The 14,752-nt window shown below is 37.9% G+C and overlaps 1 protein-coding gene across 5 annotated transcripts in view; it reads right to left on the minus strand.

Annotated features, from left to right (window-relative positions):
* SCAPER (S-phase cyclin A associated protein in the ER) overlaps positions 1–14,752 on the minus strand; it is a 333,543-nt gene that overhangs the window by 278,977 nt on the left and 39,814 nt on the right. For all 5 annotated transcript variants that reach the window (XM_017870307.1, XM_017870315.1, XM_017870326.1 and 2 more), the window contains exon 4: positions 10,939–11,009. In XM_017870307.1, the coding sequence (XP_017725796.1) occupies positions 10,939–11,009 (71 nt within the window). The remainder of the gene's footprint in view (positions 1–10,938; positions 11,010–14,752) is intronic.

A 14,752-nucleotide genomic window follows, 5' to 3' on the forward strand; every position in this document is an offset into this window, starting at 1 on the left:
AAAAAAACTTCTGCACAGCAAAGGAAACAATCAACAAAGTAAAGAGACAAACAACAGAATGGGAGAAAATATTTGCAAACTACCCATCTGAAAAGGGATTAATAACCAGAATATACAAGGAGCTAAAACAACTCAATAGGAAAAAAAATCTCATAAACCAATTTTAAAATGGGCAAAAAATATAAATAAACACTTCTCAAGAGAAGACATACAAATGGCAAACAGGCATATGAAAAGGTGCTCAACATCACTGATCATCAGAGAAACGCAAATCAAAACTAAAATAAGCTATCATCTCACCCCAGTTAAAACGGTTTTTACCTAAAACACAGGCAATTAACAAATGCTGGAGAGGATGTGGAAAAAAATGGAACCCTGGTACATTGTTGGTGGGAATGTAAATTAGTATAACCAATATGGAGAACAGTTTAGAGGTTCCCCAAAAAAAACAAAAATAGAGCTATCATATGATCCAGCAAACCCACTGCTGGGTATATACACAAAAGAAAAGAAATCAGAATATCAAAGAGATCTGTACTCTCATGTTTGTTGCAGCACTGTTCAAAACAGCCAAGATGTGGAAGTAAGTGGCCATCACCAGATGAATGGATAAAGAAAATGTACATATACGCAATGAAATGCTTGCTATTCAGCCATTTAAAAAAAATGAGATCCTGTCATTTACACTAATATGGATAGAACTGGAGGTCATTATGTAAATGAAATAAGCCAGGCACAGAAAGACAAACATCACATGGTCTCACTTATTTGTGGTAGCTAAATACCACGAAAATTGAACTCAGAGAAAGTAGAAGGATAGTTACCAAAGTCTGGTAAGGGTAGCAGGGGAGTAGGGGGGAAGTGAGGATAGTTCATGGGTACAAAAAAATGGAAAGAATGAGTACAGCAAACCACCACAGCACATGTATATACCTATGTAACAAACCTGCACATTCTGCACATGTATCCCAGAACTTAAAGTATAATAAATAAATAAATAAATAAATAAATAGTAACAAATAAAAGGATAGAAATACAAAAAAAAAAATGGAAAGAATGAATAAGACAAAGTACTGGGGAACACAACAGGCTGACTATAATTTAATTGTATAGTTTCAAATAACTAAAAGAGTGTAACTGGATTATAATACAAAGGATAAATGCTTGAGGGGATGAATACCCCACTTTCCATGATGTGATTATTACACACTGCATGCCTGTATCAAATATCTCATGTACCCCATAAATATACAGACCCACTATGTACCCACAAAAATTAATTTTTTAAAGCAGTTCCTCAGCCAAGTGCAGTGGCTCACACTTGTAATCTCAGCACTTCGGGGAGCCAAGGTGAGAGGACTGCTTGAGCTTACAAGTTTGGGAACAGCCTGGGCAGCACAGCAAGACCCTATTTCCACAAAAAATGGAAAAGCTAACCAGGTGTGGTGGCACACACCTGTAGTCCCAGCTACTCAGGAGGCTGAGGTGGAAGGACTGCTTGAGCCCAGGAATTCAAGGCTGCAGTGAGCTATGATCAAGCCACTATACTCCAGCCTGGGAAACAGAGCAAGACCCTGCCTCTAAAAACATTTTTTAATTATAATTTAAAAAGAAGCTCTCTATATATATTTTGTAGGTTTTTGAAATGATCTGAAATACAAAACTAAAGACTTTTTTTTTTTTTCAAGATGGAGTCTCACTCTGTTGCCCATGCTAGAGTGCAATGGCGTGATCTTGGCTCACTGCAATCTCCGGCTCCCAGGTTCAAAGTGATTCTCCCACCTCAGCCTCCCGAGTAGCTGGGATTACAGTCACCATGCCTGGCTAATTTTTGTATTTTTGTAGAGATGAGGTTTTACCATGTTGGCCAGACTGGTCTTGAACTCCTCATCTCAGGTGACCCGCCTGCCTCAGCCTCCCAAAGTGTTGGGATTACAGGTGTGAGCCACCATGCCTGGCCTAAAAGATTACTTTTTTTTTTTTTTTGAGATAGAGTCTCGCTCTGTAGCCCAGGCTGGAGTGTACTGGCACAATCTCGGTTCAGTTCACTGCAAGCTTCACCTCCTGGGTTCACGCCATTCTCCTGCCTCAGCCTCCCCAGTAGCTGGACTACAGGCGTCCGCCACCACACCCAGCTAATTTTTTTGTATTTTTAGTAGAGACAGGGTTTCACCGCATTGGCCAGGATGGTCTTGATCTCCTGACCTTGTGATCCGCCCACCTCGGCCTCCCAAAGTGCTGGGATTACAGGCGTGAGTCACCGTGCCCGGGCAAAGATTTCTTTTATGCCTACCCCTTCTGAGATAATAGTTTCTTAAATGTGTATCGAAAGGAACATTAAATAATACACTCAATTTATCAGTGCATGTATCTTACTATATAATTTTTAAAATATAATATGTACTTAAAAATCTATCAACTGGTTTTTTAGTAATTTTTTTAGCACACCACAGCCACCATACAGACAGGAGTGCGGCCCCTCCTCCCTAGAACCCCCACCCCACTCTTCACTAGGCAGGGCCCACGGCTCATGAATGCAGAACAGTCGCCCCAGCCATGGCTGAGCATACCCACTGGTAGTGACACGCAGTTTCCCTGGGAAGAGGCTCCCAAAGGCATACGACAGCCCTTTGGCCACTGCCACAGTAACAGTGCTATTCCTCCTGCCCTTGGACTAGGGGAGGACACAAAGAGCTTAAGGGCTAAACTCAAACTTACAGTACATCACAGCTACCATACAGAGAGGAGACCAATCTCTCTTCCCTGTGAGCCTTCAACTCCCTGCTCCCCAACAAGCAGAACCCGAAGCTCATGCCAGCAGTGCAGCTGCCCCATCCCAGTGGCTGAACACCCTCAGTAACAGTGGTTCCACATTTCTTGGAGGTGGAGCCCCTAAGGGTAACCAAAAGCCTCTCTGCCACTACCTCTGCCATGGAACAGTACTTGCTACCCTCAGACTAACAAAGGAACCAAGACCCAAAGTGCCTTATCCATACCTTCGACAAACTGCAGTCAACCCAAGGAGACAAGGCCAGTCTGTCTCCCATGTGTCCCACCCACCCCCTGCTCATCAACAGACAGGGAACCCCCAGCTTGGGCCCACAGCACAGACCCTCCATCCTGTGATGCCACTGCTAAAGTCCCTTCCTCTACTGGCTCCAAGTTGGGGAGAAACATCACCCCAGAGCTGCAGTGGGCAGCCTGGGAGTGTCAAGCCACAATCTAAAGGCAGTGGGAGAGAAGCCCACACTTTGAGAGCATTGAGAGGGAGCAAGGTTACAACTGTGAAGAAACCACACGACCAAGGAAGAACCTATCAACTGACCAATACACTTAAGCACCACGTACTAGATCACATCCCAAAGCTTCCACACCAAAAATACACTGCTGTATTAGTCCATTCTTACACTACTATGAAGAAATACCCGAGACAGGGTAACTTATAAAGGAAAGAGGTTTAATTGACTCACAGTTCCACATGGCTGGAGAGCCCTCAGGAAACTTACAATCATGGAAGAAGGCAAAGGAGAAACAGGCACCTTCTTCACAGAGTGGCAGGACAGAGTAAGTGCCAGCAGGGGAAATACCAGACACTTATAAAACCATTAGGTCTCATGAGACTCACTCACTATCACGAGAACAGCATGGGGGAAACCACCCCCATGATCCAATTACCTCCACCTGGTCCCACCCTTGACACATGAGGATTATGGGGATTACAATTCAAAGTGAGATTTGGGTGGGGACACAGAGCCAAACCGTATTGCTAACATTCCCATCCCATGAAATTAAACAAAAGAAGTCAGCAACAAATAAAGACCTTGCACAAAGCTTCCGTCCTATGAAAACATCAAGAAGTCCATTAATTACTCAAATTACACTGCAGTTAAAGGAACACCACACTCAGAGAAAAGAAAGAACCAATGCAAGAGCTCCAGTAACTCAAATGACCAGAGTGTCATATGTCTTGAAATGACCACATCAGTTCTTTAATAAGGGTTCTCAACCAGGCCAAGCTGGCTGAAATGACAGAAATAGAATTCATAATATGAATAGGGCCTGTAATCCCAGCACTTTGGGAGGCTGAGGAGGGAGGGTCATCTGAGGTCAGGAGTTCAAGACCAGCCTGGCCAACACGGTGAAACACTATCTCTACAAAAATACAAAAATCAGCTAGGCATGATGGCGGGTACCTGTAATCCCAGCTACTTAGGAGGATGAGGCAGGAGGATCACTTGAACCCAGGAAGTGAAGGTTGCAGTGAGCAGATTGTGCCATTGTACTCCAGCCTGGGTGAAAGAGCAAGACTCTGTCTCAAAAAAAAAAAAAAAAAAAAATATGGATAGGAACAAAGATCATCAAGATTCAGGAGACAGGCAAAACCCAATCCAAGGAAACTAAGAATCACAAAAGAACAATACAGGAGCTGAAAAATGAAATACCCGGTATAAAAAAGAACCTAACAGATCTAACAGGGCTACAAAACACACTATAAGAATTTCACAATGCAATCACAAGTATTAACAGAATAGACCAAGCTGAGGAAAGAATCTCAGAACTTGAAGACTGGCTCTCTGAATTAAGACCGACAAAAATAAAGAAAAAGGAATGAACAAACCTCCGAGAAATGTGGAATTCTGTAAAGAAGTCAAACCTATGAATCACTGGCATCCCTGAAAAGGATAAGGATAAAACAAACAACTTGAAAAAATACTTCAGGATAGTATCCATGAAAACTTTCCCACCCTTGATAGAGAGGTCAGCAGTCAAATACAGGAAATACAGAGAACCCCTGCAAAATTCTACACAAGAAGATCAACCCCCAAGACATGTAATCATCAGATTTTCCAAGATTGAAATGAAAAAAAAAAAAATGTTAAAGGTGGCTTTAACAAAGAGAAGGGGCAGGTCACCTACAAAGGGAACCTCATAAAGCTAACATCAGACCTCTCACCTACAAGTCAGAAGAGACAGGGGGCCCATATTCAACATTCTTAAAGAAAAAAATCTTCAACCAAGAATTTCATATCCAGCCAAACTTAACTTCCTAAGCAAAGGAGAAATAAGATCCTTTTCAGATAAGCAAATATTGAGTTTATGACTACCAGACCTGCCTTACAAGAGACCTTGAAAGCAGCACAAAATATAGAAAGGAAGAACTGCTACCAAACACGCTTAAATACACAGACCAGGGACACTATAAAGCAACCACACAAACAAGCCAGCATAGTAACCGGCTAACAACAACATGACAGGATCAAATCCACACATACCACTAACCTTGAACGTAAATGGGCTAAATGCCCCACTTAAAAGGCACAGAGTGTCAAGTTGGATTAAAACAAAAAAATAAGACCCAATGGTATGCTGTCTTCAAGAGACCTGTATCACACATAAAGACACACATAGGCTCAAAATAAAGGGATGGAGGGAAATCTACCAAGCAAATGGGAATCAGAAAAAAAGGAGTGGTTACAATCCTAACTTCAGACAAAATAGACTTTGAGCCAACAAAGATTTAAAAAGTGACAAAAAAAAAGGACATTACGTAATGATAAAGGATTCAATTCAATAAGACCTAACTATACTAAATATATATGCACCCAACACAGGAGAAACACCCAGATTCATAAACCAAGTTCTTAGAGACCTACAAAGAGACTTAGACTCCCACACAAAAAGAGTGGAAGACCTCAATACTCCACTGGAAGTATTAGATCATCAAGACAGAAAATTAACAAAGATATTCAGGACCTGAACTCAACATTGTACCAAATGGATCTGATAGATCTCTACAGAACTCTCCAACCAAAAGCAACAGAATATACATTCTTCTCATTGTCACATGGCACATACTCTAAAATCGACCTCATAACTGAACATAAAACAATCCTCAACAAATGCAGAAAGAACTGAAATCATACCAAACACACTTTCAGACCACAATGTAATAAAAGTAGAAGTCAAAATAAGAAAATCACCCAAAGCCATGCAACTACATGGAAATTAAACAACATGCACTTGAATGAATTCTGAGTAAATAATGAAATGAAGACAGAAATCAAAGAGTTATTTGAAACTAATGAGAACAAAAATACAACATACCAGAATCTCTGGGATCCAGCTAAGGCAATATTAAAAGGGAAATTTATAGCACTAAACACCCACATCAAAAAGTTGGAAAGATCTCAAATTAACAATCTAACATCACAAGTAAAAGAATTACAGAAGCAAGAGCAAATCAACCCCAAAACTAGCAAAAGACAAGATATAAACAAAATCAGAGATGAACCCAAGGAAATCAAGACATAAAAAACCATTCAAAAGATCAATAAATCCAGGAGTTGGTTCTTTGAAAAAATTAACAAGACAGGCTACTAGCTAAACTAATAAAGAAGAAACAAGAGAATACCCAAATAAACACAACTGGAAATGTCATGTTACCACTGACCCCACAGAAATAAAAATAACCATCAGAAACCACTATGAACACCTCTATGCATACATATTGGAAAACCTAGAAGAGATGGATAAATTCCTGGACACGTACTCCCTCCCAAGACTGAACCAGAAACAAACTGATTCTCTAAATGGAACAACAATAAACTCCAAAATTCAATCAGTAACAAGTAGCCTACCAACCAAAAAAAGCCCAGGACCAGAAGGATTCACAGCCAAATTCTACCAGATATACAAAGAAAAGCTGGCACTGTTCCTATTGAAACTATTCCAAAAAAATTGAGAAGAAAGAACTCCTCTCCAACTCATTCTATGAAGCCAGTATCATCCTGATACCAAAATGTGGCCAAGACACAACACAAAAAGAAACTTCATGCCAATATCTTTGATGAACACTGACACAAAAATCCTCAACAAAATACCTGCAAACCAAATTCAGCAGTACATTAAAAAGCTAATCCACCAAAATCAAGTAGGCTTCATCCCCGGGATATAAGGTTGCTTCAACATAGGCAAATCAATAAATGTGATTCATCACATAAACAGAACTAAAGAAAAAAAAACCACGTCATTATCTCAATGGATGCATAAAAAGCTTTCAATATAACAACATATCTTCATGTTAAAAACTCTCAATAAATTAGGTATTAAAGGAACATACCACAAAATAGTAAGAGCCACCTATGACAAAGCCATAGCCAACATCGTACTGAACAGAGAAAAGCTGGAAGCACTCCCCTTGAAAACTGGCACAAAACAAAGATGCCTTTTCTCACCACTCCTATTCAATACCGTATTGGAAGTCATGGCAAGAGCCATTAGGCAAGAGAAAGAAATAAAGGACATCCAAATAGGAAGTGAGGAAGTCAAAATATCCATTTACAGATGACTTGATTCTATGTATCTAGAAAACCCATAGTCTCAGTACAAAAGCTCCTTCAACTGATAAACAAATTCAGCAAAGTTTCAGGATACAAAATCACTGTACAAAAAGTCATTAGCATTCTTCCTGTAATCCCAGCACTCTGGGAGGCTGAGGCAGGCTGATCACGAGGTCAGGAAATCGAGACCATTGTGGCCAATGTGGTGAAACCCTGCCTCTACTAAAAATACAAAAATTAGCTGGGCGTGGTGGCATGCACCCGTAGTCCCACTACTCAGGAGGCTGAGGCAGAAGAATCGCTTGAACCTGGGAGGCGGAGGTTGTGGTGAGCAGAAATCGTGCCACTGCACTCCAGCCTGGCGACAAAGCGAGACTCCGTCTCAAAACGAAAACAAAAACAAAAACAAAAAAGTCACTAGCATTCTTATACACAACAACAGCCAAGCCGAGAGTCAAATCAGGAATGCAGTCCAATTCAAAATTGTGACAAAAAAGAATAAAATACCTAGAAATACAGCTAACCAGGGAGGAGAAACATCTCCACAACAAGAATTACAAAACACTGCTCAAAGAAATCAGAGATGACAAGAACAAATGGAAAAACATCCCACGCTGAGTAGGAAGAATCAGTATCATGAAAACAGCCATACTACCCCATACTACCCAAAGCAATTTACAGATTCAATGCTATTCCCATTAAACTACCAATGACATTCTTCAGAGAATGAGAAAAAGCTATTTAAAATTCACGTGGAACCAAAACAATGCCCAAATAGCCAAGGCAATCCTAAGTTAAAAAAAAAAATGCTAGAGGAATCAATGCTACCCAACTTCAAACTATGCTACAAGGCTACAGCAACCAAAACAGCATGGTACTGGTACAAAAACAGACACAAAGACCAATGAAACAGAAGAGAGAGCCCAAAAATAAGGCCACATACCTACAACTATCTGATCTTTGACAAAGCTGACAAAAACAAGATATGGGGAAAGGACTCTCTATTCAATAAATGGTGTTGAGATAACTGGGTTGCCATATGCAGAAGACTGAAACCAGGCCCCTTCCTTACACCATATACAAATATCAACTCAAGATGGATTAAAGACTTAAATGTAAAACCCAAAACTATAAAAATCCTGGAAGACAACTGGCAATACCATCCTGGACATAGGAACATGCATTGGAAGATTCCTTGACAAAGACACCGAAAGCAATTGACACAAAAGCAAAATTTGACACACGGGATCTAATTAAACTTAAGAGCTTCCGCACAGCGAAAAAAAAAGTAAACAACTTATAGAATGGGAGGAAATTTTTGCAAACTATGCATCTGACAAAGGTTTAATAAATATCTGGCATCTATAATAAATGTAAACAAATTTATAAGATAAAAACAAACAACCCCATTAAAAAGTAGGCAAAGAACACAAACTCTTTTCTAAAGAAGTCATACATGCAGCCAATAAGCATATGAAAAAAAGCTCAGTATCACTGTTCACTAGAGAAATGCAAATCAAAATCACAATGAGATACCATTTCACACCAGTCAGAATGGCTATTACTAAAAAGTCAAAAAGCAACAGATCTTGGCAAGGTTGTGGAGATAAGATAATATTTATATGCTATTGCTGAGAGTGTAAATTAGTTCGGCCATTATGGAAAGAAGTATGGTGATTCCTCAAAGAGCAAAAAACAGAAATACCATTCAACCCATTACTGGGTATATTACCAGAGGAATATAAATCATTCTACCATAAAGACACATGCACATGAATGTTCACTGCAGCACTATTCACAACAGCAAAGACATGGAATCAACCTAAATGCCCATCAACAACAGATTGGATAAAGAAAATTTGGTATATATATATATGATGGAATACTATGTACCCATAAAAAAGAACGAGATCATGTATTTTGCTGGAACATGGATGAAGCTGGAGGCCATTATCCTTAGCGAACTATTGCAGAAACAGAAAACCAAATACTGCATGTCCTCACTTACGAGAGCTAAATTATAAGAACTCATGAACATAAAGAAGGGATCAACAAACAGAGGGGCCTCCTTGAGGGTGGGAGGAAAAAGAGGAAGAACAAAAATAACTACTGGGTACTAGGCTTAGTACCTGCGTTATGAAATAATCTGTACAACAAACCCCCGTGAAACGAGTTTACCTATATAACAAACCTGCACATGTACCCCTGAACCTAAAGGTTAAAATACATATACATAGATAAGAAATATATACATGTATGTGTATACATGTGCATATATAAGTATATATGTTATATGTGTATATTAAAAACATATATGTATATATTTTTAATCTTTTTTACAAATATATGCATATAAAATCATTGGTGCCTTTGTGTGTGGGGATGGGAGACTCTTTGTGAACTCACAATGATATCATGATTAGAAGTCCATGTTTTCCTCATATGAAATTTTATTTTACACAATACATACTATATACTTAAAAATATCAAGATAATTGTCCAAAAAATCAAAAATCAGCCAGGCACAGCGGTGTACACCTCTGGTCCCAGCCCACTCTGGAGGCTGAGGTGGGAGAATTACTTGAGCCCAGAAGGTCAAGTGATTCTGTGAGCTGTGATTGTGCCACTGTACTCAGCCTGGGCAACAGTGAGACCTTATCTCAAAAAATTAAATTAAATTAATAAAATAAAATAACACCTATGAAAAGTTCAGAGAAAATAACTAAGGATTAAAAAACTAACTATAATTACGCTAAACACCTTCAAAAGATAAAGTAGGCTTGTGTTCTCCAAAATTTTATTAGAGCAATTTACAATTTTTATATTCCAAATATCTTTACTATCCTACAACCTAAAGGCATCATTATATCAAGAAAGAAAATCATAAAAGAACTGGCAAACATGGAAGGCACAGCAGAGGAGCTAAGAGCATAAACTGTGGAAATTAACTTCCAAGGGCTGAACGTGGTGGTTCACGCCTGTAATCCCAGCACTTTGGGAGGCCAAGGCGGGCAGATCACTTGAGGCCAGGAGTTTGGGACCAGCCTGGCCAACATGGTGAAACCCTGTCTCTACTAAAAATATAAAAATCAGCCAGGTGTGGTGACACATGACTGTAGTCCCAGGTACTGGGGTGGCTGAGGCACGAGAACTGCCTGAACCTAAGAGGAAGAGGGTTCAGTGAGCCAAGATCACACCACTGCACTCCAGCCTGGGCAACAGGGTGAGACTCAAAGAAAAAAAATAAAAAAGAAAAGGAATTAACTGCCTGGGTTCAAACACTGGCTGTGTCTTTTACTAGTAAGCTATATGCCTTCTCTCTGTCTCAAGTTTCTTTTTGTAACAAAACTTCAATGTAAGTGAGGATAACTGTGATGCTTACATCAAAGGGTATGAGAACCAAATAAATTAATATCTGTAAAGTATTTAGTACAAGTAAGTCACACTGATTACTATATACATATTTGTTTTAAAAGTACATTAAATTTTATTTAGATAAATAATATTCAAATCCTGCAAAATAAGATTTTCATAATTTATAATACATTCAGAAATTGAAATTAAAAGTAAATAAGTATAAAAGTTATAGATGCTGTACCTGTTTAGTAGTTTTATGAGTGCCTTGAATTGTCCTCTTAGATTTTCCACCAGTTTGATATTTAGGTTTTCCTTCAAGGCAAGAAAAAAATAAATATGTAGATAAACGGAATGATAGATAATATAAAATTGAACTATAGGTAATTAGATAATGTAAACCTAAACTACTCAAATCATTCAGGCATACTAACATTTAATCTCCTTCCAGAGACCACAGTATAGTACAGCCTGTTCATGGTCAATATAAACCAATATAATTAAAACCACCACCACAAAAAATTTCCAAAGTCCCAGAGACTGCTATTATTGAATACCTTTCTCTGAACAGGAATAAATCAACATCTTAAAGAAGTCAAATACTCTAACAACTTTTAAAAACAAAGTCCAGTTACTGGTACTCCTCAACTTATATACAAATCTGGATATAGTTCTTTAAGTTCAAATTTCATTTCAACAATAAAATTAGGACTATATGTTTTCTATATAAAACCCCAATATTTTGTTTTAGTTTATGATATAATGAAATGCACAATTTCATTGTGAAAAGTGAGGTTTCAGTTCTTTGTATTTTCTCACTCATTCTTTTTATAAGAAAGACACTACTGTTTTGTAATTACTATTCTCAACAGCAATTCAAAACAGAAATAAATTCTTCTTTTTTTTTTTTTACTTTTATTTTAGGTCCAGAGGTACATGTGCAGGTTTGTTATACAGACAAATTACGTTTCACAGGGGTTTGGTGCACAGATTATTTCATCACCCAGGTAATTAGCATAAGTAACTGATAAGTAGTTTTTCAATCCTCACTCTCCTCCCACTCTCTACCCTAAAGTAGGCCCTGATGTCTTTTGCTCCCTTCTTTGTGTCTATGTGTATGTATTCAATATTTAGTTCCCACTTATAAGTGAGAACGTGCAGTATTTGGTTTTCTGTTCTTGCATTAGTTCACTTAGGATAATGATCTCCAGCTCCATCCTTATTGCTGCAAAGAACATGATTTCATTCTTTTTATGGCTACATAGTAGTCCATGTTGTATATATGTACATTTTCTTTATCCAGTCTACCATTGATGGCCATTTAGGTTTATTCATGTTTTTGCTATTGTAAGCAGTGCTGTGATGAACATACACGTACATGTATCTTTATGGTAGAACAATTTATATTCTTTGAGTATATACCCCGTAATTAGATAGCTGGGTCAAATGGTAGTTCTGTTTTTAATTCTTTGAGCAATCACCAAAGTGCTTTCCACAATGGCCAAACTAATTTACATTCTCACCAGCAGTGTGTAAGTGTTCCTTTTTCTCTGCAACCTCTCCAGCATTTCAAAATAGGAATAAAATTCTATAATGTATAACAGAATAATTTTCCTTTCTGCAAAATAATTTTGGGGCCAGGTCCCCTGAAGCAGTATAGACGAGCCATAACACACAGGGACCTAGCTATCAACTTATCCGACATAAGTGGGACACCCTCACTGTTCCACCAGGGGTGAAGGGAAAGAATGCTACACTAACCTACAGAGCCACATCCTTTAATTACATAAAACAATGTACCAGCAAGTTTTTTTAGAATATCCAGCAGAAAAACCAGCTTAGAATAAGCACAAGCTGTAATGTACCAGCAGGTTTTTAGAATATGCAGCAGAAAAACCAGCTTAGAAACAGAAATAATATGAAGCACAGAACTTTTTTAAGTGGAATTATCCTCAGAAACACCTAAGTATACATTGTAATCATAAAACAAGAACAAGTTGCTATTAAAAACTTAGGTTTTAATTGCCTATATATGGCAAAGCTTTAACAATATAAAATAATCCTTAACAAAAATTGCAAATGTTAATATTCTTCTTTTGTCATCATTACTACAGATATTCAGAAAGTTCTAATTATCTGTGCTTACAGTTTTTTGGTTTTTCTTTCTTATTTTGAGACGCAGTCTCACTCTGTGCCCCAGGCTGGAGTGCAGTGGCGCCATCGGGGCTCACTGCAACCTCTGCTTCCCAGGTTCAAGCCTCACGAGCAGCTGGCATTACAGGCGCCCACTGCCATGCCCGGCTAATTGTTTTGTATTTTAGCAGAGACAAGGTTTCACCGTGTTGCCCAGCCTGGTCTCGAACTCCTGAGCTCAGGCAATCACCTGCCTTGACCTCCTAAAGTGCTACGATTACAGATGTGAGCCACTGCGCCCAGCCTGTGCTTACAGTTATATTATGTTACAATAGTCACAAATGAAGCTTTAAACTTGTACTGGCCAATTATTTATGTTCTTATATGAAAAATCAGATTATGTACAGATGTTTATTATATTTTCTTTGTTTTTTGAATAGAAACAACTGTAATAGAAACATCTTTGAACTATTTTATGTTCAGAATAACCCATGGAAAATGAGATAATACAATTTCATATAAAAATATTTATAATACACAGCAACCACAAAATGCTTTTTTTACTTTTGTAATAAATCATGTTGATATGTACTTTTGTCAAAGAAATGAAGTAATAATAAGCTCCTTGTGAAAAGATTAGCTGTTAAGAAGTTGAATTGCAAAAGATAAATCCAATTTTCCCCTCTATTTGATAGTTTTCATGATTCAAAATAACTGCTCTCTAAAAATAGCTAGGAAAACTGAGAAAGAAAAGCTACAGGGGAAGACAGATCCAAGCAGGCATTTTAAAATACCATAATACCTCCATAATTAAAATAGTATGGCACTCACACACGAATTAGGTAAACAGACTAGTAGAATGGAATACAATTACATATGGAAATTCACTCTACAGAAAAGGTGGAATCTCAAATAACTGCGGCAAAGATAAACTTCATAGTAAGTTATGCTGAGGCAACTTGTTAGCTATAAGGAAAAAGATAAAATTAGGTCCATACCACACACTATGTGTAAGAATAAACTACAAATGGGTCAGAGGACCAAATGTAAAAAACATAAAGATTTAAAACATATCTTAAAGAAAATTTTAAATAAAGTGTAAAAATAAATTTAAAAGAATAAAACAGGTGAATTCTTGTTTAGCTTGAAACATCTTGTGTAAAGACGTTTTTAAAGAATGGAAACATGATTAGAACATGCCAAAAGGAACAGGAGCCAAGTTAAAGGGTCTCCCATTTGAAAAATCGAGAACAATCTGAGCATCAAAATAGAGTAATTGTACCCCATTAAATACCATAAGAAGCCATGAGTCCACACAAACTGAAAATACGAATACATACATACATACATACATACATACATATAAAAATAAAGAGGAGATGCTAAAGCTCTTCCTTATATTAGAAGGCTAACAAATGCAGAAGGAATGATGGAGTTAACAAATCACTACTTTGCAACCACCAGAGGTATAACATAAGCCAAGGATTATCAATAGAAGCTAAAAGTAGTGAGTGTACTGTTTCAACAAAAACAGGGTATTTACACAGTTTCAAACTATCTTACCAAAAATTACTCCTTAGTTACACAGGAAAAAATTAGTTACTCTACAGTAGAGAAATTTGGCAGACAACACTTAAAGCAACTGATTAAATTAATGAGACAGTTATCATAAACTTCCTCTGATAACTAAAAAGGACACATCATTTCTATAGAATTCCTACTAAAAACACATACCTGAATCTAGTCATGAAAAGATATCAGACAAACCTAACCATGAAGAATATTCTATAAGCCCTCAGAAAATTTCAAAGTGAGGTCTCCTGAAGTGTATGCCAACCTCCTGACTTCTGTATCTCCATTCAATCTTCAACATCCCCAGAAACAGTTGCTTCACACTGCCTCTAGCCATTAAAGGGGGGGGGGGG

This window comes from Rhinopithecus bieti, unplaced genomic scaffold, assembly GCF_001698545.2.
Source record: "Rhinopithecus bieti isolate Rb0 unplaced genomic scaffold, ASM169854v2 scaffold_662, whole genome shotgun sequence".
NCBI classification, from domain to species: Eukaryota; Metazoa; Chordata; class Mammalia; order Primates; family Cercopithecidae; genus Rhinopithecus; species Rhinopithecus bieti.